The sequence below is a fragment of the Cervus canadensis genome, chromosome 3 (genome assembly GCF_019320065.1).
Source record: "Cervus canadensis isolate Bull #8, Minnesota chromosome 3, ASM1932006v1, whole genome shotgun sequence".
In the NCBI taxonomy this organism is placed as follows: domain Eukaryota; kingdom Metazoa; phylum Chordata; class Mammalia; order Artiodactyla; family Cervidae; genus Cervus; species Cervus canadensis.
In genome coordinates this window covers 42,142,195-42,159,621 of record NC_057388.1, presented here as the reverse complement: position 1 = coordinate 42,159,621, position 17,427 = coordinate 42,142,195, and the positions used below count along the sequence as shown (strand labels likewise).

Genomic DNA, 17,427 nt, shown 5'->3' with positions numbered 1-17,427 from the left:
AAAGAGATAGAGGACAGTAATAGAAAGGGAAAGACTAGAGATATCTTCAAGAAAATTGGAGATACCACATCTTTATTTCAGAATTATTTATTACTAAGTAAATATTCCTCATTAAAAATAAAATGTTATACTCTATAAAGTTTTGACTTAATATTCTAACTGTTAGTGTTTGTCATTTTTTTAAAGGTGGGACATCGTGGGAGCTGTCATTGGTACAGAATGTGGAACAATAGAATCAGGTTTATCACTGGTCTTCCTCAAAGATGGAGAGAGGAAAATATGTACCCCTTACCTGGACACTACTGGTTACGGGAACCTGAGGTTTTACTTTGTTATGGGTAGGTACATTTTGACCAAATTTTATTGTTCGAAATAGGGCAAATTCTAGACCATCACCTACTCCTGAGGAAGTAAGGTTTTTGTTGTCTACACTATAAAATAAAAATTCATGAACTATGAGTACTACTGGTTCGGCAAAATTGGTGCTCACATCTGCCTCACACCAGCCCTGCTGGAACCATCCTGAACAGAAGTTAGTCTTGGTCTTACATGACTATACCTAAAGACAAATGTCTTAAAACCTTCTTTCCACCTCTGCTGCAGTGGTCATAGCCGAAAAGACAATGAGAGAGAAGCTAAGAACAAAGTAACTCCTTTGTCCAAAATCTCTAGCCTCTCCAAAATACAGTCAACCAACTGAACCATTTGTTTTAAATGGATATCTCATCATTGCATAACTGTTTTGTTGTGGGAAGCTAAGAAAGAAACAAATTAATAATACTTTTTAATACTTTAATAATATTTTCTACTTTATAATATGGTGGTAAGCACAGAAAAAAAGTACTTATAAAGTGTTATTTTTCTTCAGATGATTGCAGAGCAAATAAATAGTTAAAAATTTAGAAAAATACCCAAGGAGGAATTAGGGGTTGAAATGTGTGTCCTCTCAAATTTATCATTTTTGTGAGCAAGAGCCACAGCTACATACTCTTTCACTGGATGTCATTCCAAAAATGTGAGTAGGTGTCACATGCCTTCTTTGTTAAATGACTGGAAAAGCACAGGCCACACCTGGAAGTGAAACAGGAAATAAACATTGTCTACCTTTGACCTTCCTAGCAAAGATGTTAATTCATCAGGACAAACAAGCCTCCCAAGTCTAGGCTTCTGCACTGGCTATTATTTCTCTCACATTCCTCACTTTCTACAGCTCAGAGTGGCAAAGCAAACTTCCAATTGTATCATGTGTCAAATACATTGCCTGTGTGATGCTACCGCATTTCCAATAATGATCCATTTGATTAGAAAGATATTGTGGATACAAACCATAATAATGTAATCTTCCTGCCATAAAGATATCCTCACCTTGATTCTGAAATGAGTTGTATAAAGACCCAGACATCAGTTTTTTAATTTTTTAAAATTTTTAAAGAGAATAAATTTTAATTTTTTCTTTTTAGAAAGAAATTTTAGGAATTTAATAAATTAATTTCCTTTAAATAATTAGAATTCAAACTAGCTCTCAGTTTATTAAGACTGATTCCTGGAAACCTTAAGAACCACTCCCCATCCAGCAAATTATTATAAGCATTTAATATGCCAGTCTAATTTAAATATTTCCCTTTTTTCATATTTTCATTTTTTATATAATATTTTTGAATTCTTCATTTTTTCATAGTAAATTATGGTAAATCAACCCAGTCCACTGCCTTTGTATAAGAGATTGTCATCTGTATATAATAGATCTAGTTATCTTTAATTCTTTCTAGGACAAAGCAGATTATTAATGAATTAATTAAAATTACACTGACTCTGAGGAAACATTCACTTAAATGGGCCCAAAGTACATTATCCCAAATAAAAGCTCTCCATTCAATTAAAAAATGTAATGAATTCCTATTGAATGTAGAACACTGAGCTAGCATAAGTGTAGACTACAGGTAGAAAAAATAATGCCACCTAAATCACAGAGGTGCTGATCAGTGAGTTGCAGAGTCCTAAAATGGTGTCTAATAAATAATTAAGACTCAATGTATTTTTGCTTTTATGTATTAAAAAATTACTTTCAGTCCTTGCCCACAAGTAACATCTAACTTTGAAAGAGGTTGCAATTGGGCTGTAATGGAATGAAAATGTTACAGAAGTGCAAAGGAAGATCTGGATATTGCCATGGATATGGGATTAGGGTAAAGCTTTGTGAAATAGACGGTATTTGAACTGGGCCTTGAAGGTTTAAGCTAAGCCAGCATTTTGAGCAAAAGCACAAATATAAAGGTACATGACACGTTTAGAGCTGGTTGATTTTCCCAGGATAGTTGAATGGAAAGACATAAACTGGAACTAGAATGCTGAACTGAAGCCAAAAAGCGACTGAGTTTAATATCATACTGAAGAATTTGGATTCTCTTACTCTAGGCAACATGGAGCTGTCAGGTAATTTCTGTCAGTTGTATAAAATATTCTCATCTTTGTTTTAAAAATGTAATTCTGGCATAGTGTGAAGGAAAGACTGAAACAATCAGAAATTAGAAAATAGAATACCAAGTAGGATAGGGTTGCCAGATTTATTGGGGGGTCACTATGAACAAAGCTAGTGGACGTGATGGAATTCCAATTGAGCTATTTAAAATCCTGAAAGATGATGCTGTGAAAGTGCTGGACTCAATATGCCAGCAAATTTGGAAAACTCAGCAGTGGCCACAGGACTGGAAAAGGTCAGGTTTCATTCCAACCCCAAAGAAAGGCAATGCCAAAGAATGCTCCAACTACTGCACAATTGCACTCATCTCACACTCTAGTAAAGTAATGCTCAAAATTCTCCAAGCCAGGCTTCAGCAATACGTGAACCGTGAACTTCCAGATGTTCAAGCTGGTTTTAGAAAAGGCAGAGGAACCAGACATCAAATTGCCAGCATCCACTGAATCATCGAAAAAGCAAGAGAGTTCCAGAAAAGCATCTACTTCTGCTTTATTGACTATGCCAAAGCCTTTGACTGTGTGAATCACAATAAACTGTGGAAAATTCTGAAAGAGATGGGACTACCAGACCACCTGACCTGCCTCTTGAGAACCTATATGCAGGTCAGGAAGCAACAGTTAGAACTGGACATGGAACAACAGACTGGTTCCAAATAGGAAAAGGAGTACATCAAGGCTGTATATTGTCACCCTGCTTATTTAACTTACATGCAGAGTGCATCATGAGAAACGCTGGGCTGGATGAAGCACAAGCTGGAATCAAGATGCTGGGAGAAATGTCAATAACCTCAGATATGCAGATGACACCACCCTTGTGGCAGAAGGTGAAGAACTAAAGGGCCTCTTGATGATAGTGAAAGAGGAGAGTGAAGAAGTTGGCTTAAAGCTCAACATTCAGAAAACTAAGATCACGGCATCTGGTCCCATCACTTCATGGCAAATAGATGGGGAAACAGTGGCTGACTTTATTTTTCTAGACTCCAAAATCACTGCAGATGGTGATTGCAGCCATGAAATTAAAAGATGCTTGCTCCTTGGAAGGAAAGTTATGACCAACCTAGAGAGCGTATTAAAAAGCAGAGACATTACTTTGTCAACAAAGGTCCGCCTAGTCAAGGCTGTGGTTTTTCCACTGGTCATGTATGGATGTGAGAGTTGGACTATAAAGAAAGCTGAGCACTGAAGAATTGATGCTTTTGAACTGTGGTGTTAGAGAAGACTCTTGAGAGTCCCTTGGACTGCAAGGAGATCCAACCAGTTCATCCTAAAGGAGATCAGTCCTGGGTATTCATTGGAAGGACTGATGTTGAAGCTGAAACTCCAATACTTTGTCCACCTGATGTGAAGAGCTGACTCATTTGAAAAGACCCTGATGCTGGGAAAGATTGAGGGCAGGAGGAGAACGGGACGACAGAGGATGAGATGGCTGGATGGCATCACCGACTCAATGGACATGGGTTTGGGTGGACTCTGGAAGTTGGTGATGGACAGGGAGGCCTGGTGTGCTGCGGTTCATGGGGTCACAAAGAGTCGGACACAACTGAGTGACTGAACTGAAAGTGAGACTGAGAGGCTTATTTAAATTTGAATTTCAGATAAACAACAAGTAACTTTTTGTATAGGGATTGGTCATGCAAAGTATTTTAGCTGGCAGCCCTAAATTATGAAGGCTATTGCACTGATCCAAGCAACAAAGAAATTACATGATGGTGGCAATAATGTGAAGGAGGGACAGAGATAGAATAACTGGAGAAGAGCCAACTGAAGTTCATGCTCAGCTGACTGGGATTGGTGAGAGCAGTCTCCGAGCGGACACAGGTATCTCTGTAGGATGACTGGAAGAATGGCGCCACTTCCCAAAATTTCTATTTTCAAAAATAATAATAATTATGATAAAGAGAAAATGTGAAGTAGAGGGTTTTATATCATTAGATATGTTGAGGTTGGGGGTTCTGGAAGGCCATATAAGCACAGAAATTCTACTCAGGGTCTAAATCAGATTTGAAAGTTGTCAGCATGCAGGTGATAACTGCAGCCACTAAAGTCACTGTGCTCTCCCAAGCAGAAGACAGAGTAGAACATGAAAACTCTGTAGGGAGAACCCTCATCTAGGTGTAGACAGAAGGACAAGGAGAGACAAAGTATACTGAGAAAAAGCATAAGGAAATGCAGGAGTAGGACATGATTCTGTGCTACAGGAGGAAGGGGAGAGAGTGGTTCGGGGGTGGGATGACTGGGAGGTGATCAGCAGTGGAGGAATGCCACAGAGACAAAAGGCAGCCAGGACGGGCGGAGAGCCCACCTGTGATTCCTCATGGTATGGTGCCTGGGAAGCCAAAGTATATAGAGTTAAGAGAAATGGAGATGGCTCACTGACAGAAAACTGCTCTTTCGAGAAGTTCATCAGTAAACACTTGGAATGGGGTCTGATCTTGAGGAGAAGGCAGAATCCAGCAAAGGTGTGTTTAGGTTAGGATAGGGATAGGGTAGGATAGGATAGGACAGGGTGACAGCAGGATAGGAGGATAAGACTGGATACTATGGAAAAAGACTAAAAAACTTTGGTGAAAGTGAAAGTGTTAGTCACTCAGTCATGTCTGACTCTTTGCAACCCCATGTAGCTCACCAGGCTCCTCTGCCCATGGGATTCTCCCATTATTGGGAGAATTCTTATGAATGCTGCAATGGGTTGCCATTCCCTTTCCCAGGGGATCTTCCCCCAGGTTGTCCGCATTGCAGGTGGATTGTTTACCATCTAAACCACTAGAAAAGAGTGTGGGAAGAGATTTAATATACGATAGACAGTTTATAAGTAACCCCTCACTAAGTATTGTGCCTTAGGAAAATCAGTGGCCGATTGTTAATTTAGAACAGATCACATTCCCTTCTTCTCAGACACTGCCTACGTGTCCTTCCTGGTTTCATCCTTTGGCTCATATCAGTCTTCTATGACCTCCATTTCTGGACAATTTGCTCAACTTTTTAAGTTTGGTTCACAGTCTGTTTCCTTTATTCACACATTCATTTATATAACACAAATTCATTGAGGACTAGTATACAGCACTGTTCTTAGAGCCAGAATGCAGTGATCATGACAAAAGTAATCTAATATACATCATTTGTTTGGGGTTTTTAAATTTTATTTATTATTTCTTCAATAAATATTTACTAAGCATCTCCTATATATCCCACTTTCTTATTCTACACTTGTATTTCTTTTCTCTGAATTTTGGCTGCAGTTAATGGCAACACAACATGCTTGATTGCTAATTATCATTCTTTCACGTATGTTATTAGTTACTTGCCAAATTACAGACTTTTTGAGGTCAGGGCTCAATTGAACCTTCAGGTCCAATATCCTGCACACAGTAAATAACAAAACCACTTTCTTAATGTAAAAAAAAAAGAAAAGTCTTAAAAAGCTATTAATACTTAAAACAGGATTTAAAATATTTTAAAACTTAACTGTCCATCTAGTTTCTATTGAAATCTTCTGTACTTTAATTGCTGTACAAAATGCCTCTTGAGTCATACCTTTCCACAATACATCAAAGTGAATGAAGCTGAAGAAGAATCTGTATCTTTCTGAAGGAGCTGCTGTCACTGAAACTTCACAGAACTGATAAATTGCCCCCAGAGGGATCTTTCAGATAAAGTCTGTCATCATTTTAAAGTCTTGGCTCCTTTTGGACTTTCTTCTTCTGTCATTCTGGGCTGGATGATACTCCCACGTGGGTTTCTATTCTCTCTGAAAGGCAGATGCAGTTCACGAACTGTTCTTGAGAGAGCAGAGAGGGTTTACAGGGAACAAATTAATGAAATTAGAGAGAACTGATGCTTCAGTTCCTGTGTCTCTAGATGTGGTGCTTTAAACCCATAATGCCTGTGACCTTTCACCTTTTTTGTTCTTTTTGGTAAGTCTTTTATATTGGAAAACAACCAGTTTTTAAGAAGATAATTTAGTTTTCGTATAGCTCTTTCCCCCTACCTGCCGAGACTATCCTATAGAATGGCTTGGTTAACTGTACTTACTATAACCTTGAAGTGTGCGATGGTATGCAAAAACATAATATCAGATGTCAAAATCATGATCTTCTCTTTACAGGTTGTTGCCCTTGAACAATAAACAGCTTTTAGAATGAGGTCTACATTATCACTATATCTGGCTTCTCTATTCTCAGTTCAGATTACTTAGCTCAGTAAATATTTGTTATATGGCAAGTTGCATACATCTAACAGATGTAACATGCCAAATTTAACAAATACAAATACTCAAGTTTCTTCTATTATCATGTACTTTTTATACTGGTCCTTGGGATTTTCCAGGCAAGAATACTGGAGTGGGTTGTCATTTCCTTCTCCAGGGGATCTTCCCGACCCAGGGATTGAATCCAGGGCTCCGCATTGCAGGCAGATTTTTTGCCGTCTGAGCCACCAGGGAAGCCCCACACTTGCTTACATACACTTAAGTTACATATATCTGACAGATGTAATGTGCCAGATTTAACAAATACCAACACCCAAGTTACTTCTGTTATCATGTTCTTTCTTATACTGGTCAGGTTCTAACTTTCTTACTTAACATCACGTTTCAGTAATTTCTATCCAAGATCAGATCCCAGTTATCCAGGTTGAATTTAACCCAGGCATTTGCAATAAATGACACTTTATCTATTTATACAGATGATGAGTCTCATCCATTATTTATTGACTTTACTAGATTAACTCTTAAAGGGTAATCTTATTCTGGAGTTTTTGAGTTTTGCTTTTTGTGTCACTGTAGCATATTAGGGACAAAAATTTCCTGTAGATAAAAATTAAGATTAATAGTGGTTGATTAAAGAACTGGAAGAGATTTGTCTCGAAAGATAATAATAATAAAATTAGAAATTAATATTATAAATTTTGGACCTTAGGGCTAGAATGTTTGCCAGGAAATCTGTGTCGCCACTTCTGCTATTTTGTTTGGTGTTGTTATGAAGGATAATGGTGGGTCGGGAGAAGTTTCTGGTTTGACAAGTAATCCTTTAAAATCCAGGTTAAGCAGACAGTTGATAGAAGGGTTATTGGCCCAATGATAGTGAAAGGAATAGAGGGTCAAAGTTTAAAACTTAATATCAACTCCTCATTCTTCCACCAACTGGTTAAATGATCTTCAGTTTCAGGTACTTGCATGATTAATAATCTTAATCACCTCTCAAAGTCTAACTTTATATCATTTCATATGACTGTGAAGTAGTGTGATAGGGAATAAACTACTCTATATATCTTCAAACAATCAAATGAGGTACCAAAAGTAAAAATGTAAAATGAGTTGCATCTAAAATACAAATACCTTCTGCTGCTGCTAAGTCACTTCTGTCGTGTCCGACTCTGTGCGACCCCACAGACGGCAGGCAGCCCACCAGGCTCCCCAGTCCCTGGGATTCTCCAGGCAAGAACACTGGAGTGGGTTGCCATTTCCTTCTCCTAATATATACTAAAATATTAAAGGTACTACATGTAACCATTTAAGTAACACTACTTCAGTAATCCTTGATTCAGGGACTCACCACACTTTTAAAAATCATAATCAATAGTTTCTGAACTTTGACCACAATGACCTCAAATATAAGAAAGTAACGGTTTATTAAAAAGCAGAGCACATTTATTTAATGACAGTTAAAATATGGACCTGTAGTCACAGTTTGTTGTAGACTGTTATTTGGGTAATCTCTTTACCCAAATAATAGTAAATAGTTACTTTGGTAAATAGTTCGGTAAATAGTTACTTTGGCCCTCAAAAATGTCAAGTCTTTGATCTTTAGCATGGCCTATTTGAACTGTCTACATAAATTATTTCTTTGGATCTGGTTACTTTGTTTAGGGTCATTCTTAAGTGGTATCTGGGTTTTAGAATTATTTTTTTATTCTAATATTTAACACTATATTTTATATTCTCATGGGTGCAAATTGGTACTAACAGTTAAAATTTTGTGTGCAGGAGGGATTTGTGATCCTGGAGACTCTCATGAAAATGATGTTGCCCTGTATGCGAAAACTGAAGGAAGAAAAGAACACATTACATTGGATACTCTTTCCTATTCCTCATACAAGGTACACATGCCAATCTGTGTGTCAGGTGGCCCCACCCCAGTTCAAATCAAAACCGTGAAGACTCTGCTAAATGCAGAAGATAAATCTCTCTTCTGGTAGTCCAGGAAGTTGCCACATTTCTTTAAAAGTGACATGGACGTTATTTTAGCATTCACTTTTTTCCTGATATAAACAAAAAGGTGAGATTTTATCAGGAAGATTGAATTACAGCCCATCAGAGACAATAAGGTGGAACCCAGTGAGCTAACAATTATTCTTGTCCCTAAGAAAACTCCTAATAGTGACCCTACCTGTATAGCCTCACAGACTTGCTATCAGGCATAGTGAGTATTAATCCAGCATTTGCAGTTTCCTAGGCAAAAGACGTGGTAGAAGTATTTGCTAAATCACTTCAGTCATGTCCAACTCCATGTGACCCTATGGACTGCAGCCTGCCAGGCTCCTCTGTCCTTGGGGATTCTCCAGGCAAGAATACTGGAGTGGGTTGCCATGCCCTCCTCCAGGGGATCTTCCTGACCCAGAGATCAAACTCCCGTCTCTTATGCATTGGCAGGCAGGTTCTTTACCACTAGTACCACCTGGGAAGACCCAGTAGAAGTATAGATTGTTACTACCTTTGCTTTTTTCTCTTTGCTAATTTGAGCCAGAGAGCCAGTACTTTGAAAAGCTTAAACAAAGCCAGCATCTAGCATCTCATAGTTTAAGTCAGGAAGACAGAAGATAAACATCAAGGCTAGATGGGTAACAACCAAAGAAAGTATCCAACATACCCCACATGCTAGGGTCACCCAAATTATACCATTTCGAATTTTATTAATGGGTGATTTTTCCAGCTATAACTAGGTAGGGTCATACTTGCACTGGTCAGCTGCATGCCTCAGACCAAATCAACTATGTAATTATCATGATTAACTCATTGGCTATGGATGTTTCTGCTTAGAGTCCTATTTTTGGAATACCTGGTTTGGCAAAGAATTTATATTACTTGAATACACTTTAAAAGAAGATTGATTAATGTCAAGTTGCCTTTGTCTAGTGCAAAGGTAGATAAAATGGATACATAAGCTTTGATAACTTTAAAGACCTTAAGCCAATTTATCTTCAGGTAGAGAGAGCCTGACCAGTCACACACAGAGTTTCAGCTGTCTGCAAAAGAGGAATTCTGAGTGATTAAAATGAGTGTCCCCTAAGGACAACATCTTTGATGTGAAATAACAAATGGAATAAGCAGAATATTGCTTGGTGCTTAATAAATGACAGTTGTATACATAATAATTGTAAATTGAATCTTAGAGAATTCACACTGATTCCCATAAGGAAGATTATGAGTGATTTTGGTTTCCTTTGTTTTGAAGGTTCCATCTTTGGTTTCTGTAGTCATCAATCCTGATCTTCAGACTCCTGCTACCAAATTTTGTCTCAGGCAAAAGAACCATCAAGGACATAATAGGAATGTTTGGGCCGTAGATTTTTTCCACGTCTTACCTGTTCTCCCTTCTACAATGTCTCACATGATACAGTTTTCTATTAATCTGGGATGTGGAACACAGCAGCCTGGGAACAGGTAGGAAGCCACTTTCTGTGTGTGTGGACAAATTAACAATGAACATGTGAACTTGGCTATTCAATCAGAGCAACTTCTTAGTAAGTTGTCACCTGAACTTTTAATAAAGTATCTATTAGTAAAATACAAACTTCCCCCCAGGGGAAAAAGAGAATTTCTTTAAATAATATGTATGATTAAATAGATTTTCAGTAGAAATGACTTTATTCTAAGAAGTTGATCTTAGGTGTCAACGGTGTTTGGATTAGCTCTGGTGTCACCCATTCCAACAGTTTGCTGAGAGAGAAAAAAACAAATAACTGAAAAAAAGTTTGACCCCATGTAGTTCAGTGACCCCCTAATAATAGACACAGAAATCAACTAGCACTTCAAGAGCTATGAATTCTCAGTTTTATTTGCTGAAGTGTTGCTCTTATCCTTCCTAAGGATTTTGTCAGTCTCACGTTCACAGGATGAAGTAGCAGTGTGAGACACGGTAATTGCCTTGCCATCTATCAAATTCAGGAGCACAATCTCAAGTTACCATTTGCTGTCTTTAAAACATCGTTCATTTCTATTAGCAGTAATTTAACTGCTTGCACTTTGAAGGCTGGCCAGACTTCAGTGGAGGGGAAAACAATCACTTCGGAAACAGCATCTTAAATTTTTTTACACTAGTTCTACAGATGTTTAATATACTTCTCCAGAGATGAGTCATTTAATTTCATCTGTTATCTTTGCCCCGTTTTGTTATTCTTATTCTGGTGTGATCAGTATCAGCTTAGAGTTTTCTACCAACCATGGGCGTTCCTGGTCGCTACTGCACACTGAATGTTTGCCTGAGATCTGTGCCGGACCCCACCTCCCTCACAGCACTATCTACTCCTCTGAAAACTACAGTGGGTGAGTGAACTCTAACATAGCAAGAGATTTGAATCCATGTTGCAGACTCAAAATCAGTAAGTAAGCCTGAGGTTAGTGTTTTAGGCATACTAGGTAAGAAAGCTGCCTTCTCCTTCTAATCTGATTTAGGAGTGATCTTATTTTTTTTTAAAGTAATATTTGTAAATCTGATGCATGATCACAATTTGTAGAGAGTCATTCATTCTTTAGGTATTAAGCTTTTATATTTTTGATTGCATAAATTTAAACTCTATACAGTGACCTCTGGTTATTACCAAAAAGGCTTACTGCCAAAATAGTTACCAATGAAAAGATGCAGCATAGACTGGAAGAAAATTAAGCTTTGGAATTGAATCTGGGCTCAAATCCTGGTTCTGCCATCTACTTGTATAATGATATTTACTCTCTCAAACTTTCCACCTCTTTCCATGTAAATTGAAGACAAAGATATACCCCTTTAAGGACCATTAAGAGGATTAAAGATGACTATATAAAATACTTGCCTCTTTACAGAATAATCACTAGATAAATAGTAAAAATGTTTCCAAGAATGCAAGATTAAGTTAAAAATTATTTTCCTTCCTAGCCTGTGTTTAAATACGCATAGAACTAGAGAATAGCAAAAAATAAGAAGTAATCAGTGCTAATCGGCACTCTAGCTCATCACAGATTATCATAGAACAATATCTAAGGTCTGAGTATTGATGTAAAATTTTCTTTTAAAAAGTCTGAAATAAATCAATGGCTATAAGATGCTCTAGTTTGCTATGGATGTTTCTATAAGTTAACATATTTGTTTTAAAATTATAAACAGACTCCACAGGTGAATTTAAAGAGTTTATTACCAGCCATCTCAAGCATAGAGAGACTAGAACATCAAAAGCATGTAAAATAGATTCAAAAGGTTGAACTGGATATGAAGCTGTTTTGTGCTAACTTTCTTGCAGGTGGAACCGAATAACAATTCCCCTTCCTAATGCAGCACTAACCCGGGACACCAGAATTCGCTGGAGACAAACGGGACCAATCCTTGGAAATATGTGGGCAATTGATAATGGTTAGTTTTTGCCTGTCATAATCACATGCCATTGAAGTAGACTCTTCCTGTGCTTTTGTTCATCTGCACAGACTTAATCACATTTCTAAGTCATGGTCTTGCAATTCATTAAACGCCCTTTCTTCCCTTTCTCCTTTGCATTCCGTTAGAAGCCCAGGGATGCACAATCAGAAACATAACGACAGTGGAGTCAGCAATATGAGATGCTAGTACGCTTCAACATACATTCTTTTAAAATGCATAAAGCTCTGAAACTCAGATTCGCAGTTGATGACAGGGGATAGCCTAACATTTCTCTTGAATGTTTTATACAAAATTATTATAAATACCATACTGCATGTATTAAAATAACTCATTTTTCTCTTAATAACTACTGTGACATCTGGAATGATTCTTTTTTAGATGCAGACACCACAAATCAGGAAACATCATCTCTAAAATGAAACTTCTGTGTGAAACTTTTACTTCCTTTTCAGAAAATAGCATAAAGGGAAAATTTAGAAATACATAAAATACCCTGTTATCTTTAGTTTTTAAATGAATTGTTGATAAATTGTTGCATAACATTAAAGCCAGTATCGCTCATGTTGAGTACCCATGAGAGAAGGTATTTAGTCTGTTGGAGTCCATGGCTGTACATTTCCTGTATTTTCTTATTAATAGCCAACTCACTTAACAATTCTTACTTCAGGCAGATTCAGAGATTTCCTGTTTTTAAAGAGTATATAAATTTGAATGAATGGCTTATACTACAAGAAGTAAAAGGGAGGGAAGAAATGACAAAATATCATTACTTAAGTTAGTTTAGGATAGCCACTGACTTATGTTAACTTTATTAAGTGGGAAAACCCTTCACTGTTGTGAAATGCTAAACTTCTGTCTCTTAACATTTTTGTTTTTCTGAATAATTTAAAAATTAATGCACAATTAATTCAGGAAGTTTCAATTCTTGAAACTCAGGAATGACTTCAGGCAAAATAATTTGCTGTTTGTTGTTGTTTAATCACTGAGTTGTGTCCAACTCTTTGTGACCTCATGAATTATAGCACACCAGGTTTCCCTGCCCTTCACTGTCTCCTGGAGTTTGCTTAGACTTATGTCCATTGAGTCAGTAATGCAGTCTAATCATCTCAGTAAATTTTTTAAACAATCTGTATTAAAAGAAGACCAATAAAAGACCCAGATTTCAAAGACCATATGAGCCACATGGGTACAAACATATAGAGACAAACACACTGTATTTGTAAAACCGTCTGAAGATGCATTTGTTAAAATGGAATTTCTCCCCTGGCAGACTATTTTCCATAGAACTTGAATTACCTGTTGATTAGCTCTAGGGAATGAGTATATGCCTCTGGATTGTGGGCTATGGATGACATTTTCCTGCTGTCATACTTTTCAGTGGCCCTAGAATGAGCTTAGATTACTTTAGATTATCAAAAAAATAAAGTGCAAAATGAAGAACATGTAAGCCTGTGAAAAGAATATTTAAGTTTCCTTAAGATGTACAGTATGAGTTTAAGTCCGAAAGTGTTTGTTTCAGATCGTGAATTCCCAACATCATGCTTTGAGTAGAATGAGAAAAGAAAAAAATACATGGAATAGGCATGTTTAGCAGTGTCTGTCAAATGCAGAACTAGCCACAGAATCTCTTAAATTCTGATATTATTTTATAGGTGAGGCTTTTGCAGAAGCAGAACCTGGTTTCTGGTTTCTTCAAAAGGCAAGAGGAATACACACACACATCTTCTCAAGGGAAATTTGTGTCTACTTGCCAAAGAATGCCCCCCAAATCTCTTCCATTTCAGTATGGAATTTCAGAATTACATCAAAGAAAACAAATAGAAAAAAAAAGATCAATATTGAAAATTCTTAGTAAAATGAAAGATCCTAGAGCAAAGTATGTTTGTCACTTTTTAATTTGTTTAGCTTGATTATATTAGTGAAAATAGTGAAGAAAATGCATTTATCTTTTCCACACTCTTAGAAAAACAGAGCCTTTAAATTTATTCTACTGTGAGTCCTGATGATTTCATAATTAGCAGGGAAAGATGACAACAAAATTCTTAGAGAAGAAAATGATAATGAATAGTAACTTTGCTTATGCCTGAAATCAAATACATGAGAGCTCAATAACCATTGGATCTCTGATTCCACATTGGTTTTGTTCCACTTTTACACTATTTGATGTGATACTGATTGTACTGATTATCAAAAGGCTTAATATCTTTAAATGTATTTGAGTCTTAGTATCTCAGAACCTACCATTCAACAATCAGGGCCCCTTTTCTCAGTATTCCCACAGTTAGAATTTAGGTTTGTAATATCATTATCAGTCAAACCCACCATTTTTAAAAAGCTCTACAAGTATAGAGAAGACTTTATGCTCAACCACAGATTTTAAGTCTCCACTTGAGGAAGGATAGATTAATATTTAGAAGTATATGTAACAGTCATCTGCAGTGATATAGATTCTCTTCAGATGAAAATGAAATGATAGTTTTTTAATTAAATTATAATCTGTCCACTTTGTGATATATCAAATTGTACCTTGGTAAATTCTTAATTTCCACCCAAAGAATATAAACTTGGTAGAAAGTTCAAGACAGAAGCACTAATATTCTGCCTGAAACCATTTTAGATGAAGAGACTGCATTAAGAACCCAAATTATTATGTTCCTACTTTCTTTGCTATGACAGATTAAAATCTTGAAAGGATTATTTAAGTTAAAACCATTCTGGCAGATTTGTAGCTAAACGCCTACCTTGTCACACAGCACTCTATGTCAACTGGATTCCTGTGCACAACATACATACAAGAAGGAGATTTCATGGCTATTGCTTCCCACAGTTGTTTCACATGTTGGTGGTGGTCTTGGCCTTTCCTGTGATTTTGCCGTCTTTCACATGCTCTTTTTTTGCCCTGCAGTTTATATTGGTCCATCATGTCTCAAATTCTGTTCTGGCAGAGGACAGTGCACTCGACATGGTTGCAAGTAAGCATTTTAAAGTAATATTTATACTTCTCTTTTTTGATACGTGCTTTATATACTGAAACCACAGGTGATATTAATTTATTTTAGTTTCCTTTTTAGGCTTTTGAGGTTTTTCAAGACCAAAAGTAGCATGCTCCAAACAGAATTTCAGCATAATTATTGAGTGTATTTTGTAAGTGGAAGTTGCTTAATAAACAATTTTCTATGAGGCTAAATTGTGAACAAATGTATCATACTTCATGTAAATTTGTGAACAAATTTGAATTCTTCATATCTTGATGGCTGCCTTGTATGTCTTTAGTTTCTTCAATATGATATTTCTCCATAAATTTGTTCTAGTGTTCATGAATTATATTTGAATTCCTGGCATGCTTTGTAAATGAATTATAAAAAGCAACAATGATCCATGAACCTGATGTGAAAGGAAACTGGAGCAGGCCAAATTAACAGATTTGATAAGAAAATCCATCATCTTTAAGTGTTATTTCAAATCTTCCTTGCTTTTGAGAATCTTTTAGGTCTTCAAAATGATATATAAAGAATTTCACATAATAATGATATTGAATATGAAGTATGAAATTACACATAAACAGTGTAATACCTTACCCCACCAGACCATTCTGTTATATTCATAGCAAAATAATAGTCGTATTTATTATATCATTCCTCTATAATATTTAATTATAAAATATCCTGAGACTCCCTGAAACTACAATCTTTGTTATACAGATACATTTTCAACAGTGGATCATCTGGTCTGTCTCTTCTTGTCCTCCAAATTAAAAGTCACTAATTAATTGCTTAATGGGAAAATCATAAAAGGGTTTTGAACCTGATCATTTGTAAATTATCTTTATAAGGCAAAATACTGGTCACCACTGAGATTAGAGTGTCGTTAGCGTTTTTATTAATTTGAAGTATACTTGCTTTACAATATTGTGTTAGTGTCAGGGGTATAGCATAATGATTCATTACTTTTGCAGATTAGATTGGTGCAAACATAATTGCGATTTTAGACAGTGAATTTTAAGTCATTATAACTAGGCTCAAACACATCTTTATTAATCAAAACAGAAACAATTACAGTCAACACATTTTTGCCATTGAGAAATAAATTTGTTTATTCCTTTAGCATAAAGATCTATACTTCAGAATTCTACAAAGTCTTGGAGAGCTGTTTCTGGCTCCTACTGGTTGTGGAAGCATTTTCCCTGCAAAAAGTTGTCAAGATGCTTGAAGAAGTAGTAGTCAGTTGGCGAGAGGTCAGGTGAATATACCAGATGAGGCAAAACTTCCTAACCCAATTCATTCAACTTTTGAAGTGTTCATTGTTATATGTGCAGTCAGGCACTGTCTTGGAAAAGAACTAGGCCCTTTCTGTTGACCAATGACAGCTGCAGGCATTGCAGGTTTTGGTACATCGCATCAGTTTTCTGAGCATACCTCTCAGATGTAATGGTTTTGCTGGGATTCAGAAAGCTGTAGTTGATCAGACTGGCAGCAGACCACCAAACAGTGACCATGACCTTTTTTTTGGAGCAAGTTTGGCTTTGGGAAGTACTTTGAAGCTTCTTCTCAACTCAGCCTCTGAACTGGTTGTCACTTATTGTTGTATGAAATCCATTTTTCATTGTACACCACGATCCTATCAAGAAATGGTTCATTGCTGTACGGAACAAGAGAAGACAACACTTCAAAACAACAATATTTTGATTTTCAGTTAGCTTACGAGTTACCCACTTATTGAGCTTTTCACTTTTCCAATTTGCCTCAGATGTAGAATGACCATAGACTAGTCGACATTGAGTTCTTGGGCAACTTCTTGTGTAGTTTTAAGAGGATCATCTTCAGTGATGCGCTCAGCTGGTCATTAACGTCCGACGGCTGGCCACTACTGTTTTCATCTCATCTCCTTTGCAAAACATCTTGAACCACCACTGCACTGTACTTTCGTTAACAGTTCCTGGGCCCAATGCATTGTTGATGTTGCAAGTTGTCTCTGCTGCTTTACAACCCATTTTGAACTCGAATAAGAAAATCACTCAACTTTGCTTTTTGTATAACATCATTTTCATAGTCTAAAATAATCGAAAAATATAAAGCAAGTAATAAGTCATTAGCAAAAAATCATACAGCAAGAAATACACATTAAAATTATGTATAACCACATTTATTTAAGAGTGTATTCCAATATCAATCAGCAAAGTTCAACAATGCAAAACCACAATTACTGTTGCACCAACCTAATATATTGCATTATAGGTTATTACAAAGTAATGAATATAGTTTCCTGTGCTGTACAGTAAATTTTTGTTACTTATCTATTTTATATATAGTAGTTTATATCTATTAAT

At 36.5% G+C, this 17,427-nt stretch overlaps 1 protein-coding gene across 4 annotated transcripts in view; it reads left to right on the top strand.

Moving 5' to 3' along the window:
• RELN (reelin) overlaps window positions 1-17,427 on the top strand; it is a 523,209-nt gene that overhangs the window by 325,444 nt on the left and 180,338 nt on the right. For all 4 annotated transcript variants that reach the window (XM_043462977.1, XM_043462976.1, XM_043462975.1 and 1 more), the window contains 6 exons: window positions 187-338; window positions 8,462-8,574; window positions 9,930-10,138; window positions 10,892-11,020; window positions 11,968-12,077; window positions 15,007-15,073. In XM_043462977.1, coding sequence (XP_043318912.1) covers window positions 187-338; window positions 8,462-8,574; window positions 9,930-10,138; window positions 10,892-11,020; window positions 11,968-12,077; window positions 15,007-15,073 — 780 coding nt within the window. The remainder of the gene's footprint in view (window positions 1-186; window positions 339-8,461; window positions 8,575-9,929; window positions 10,139-10,891; window positions 11,021-11,967; window positions 12,078-15,006; window positions 15,074-17,427) is intronic.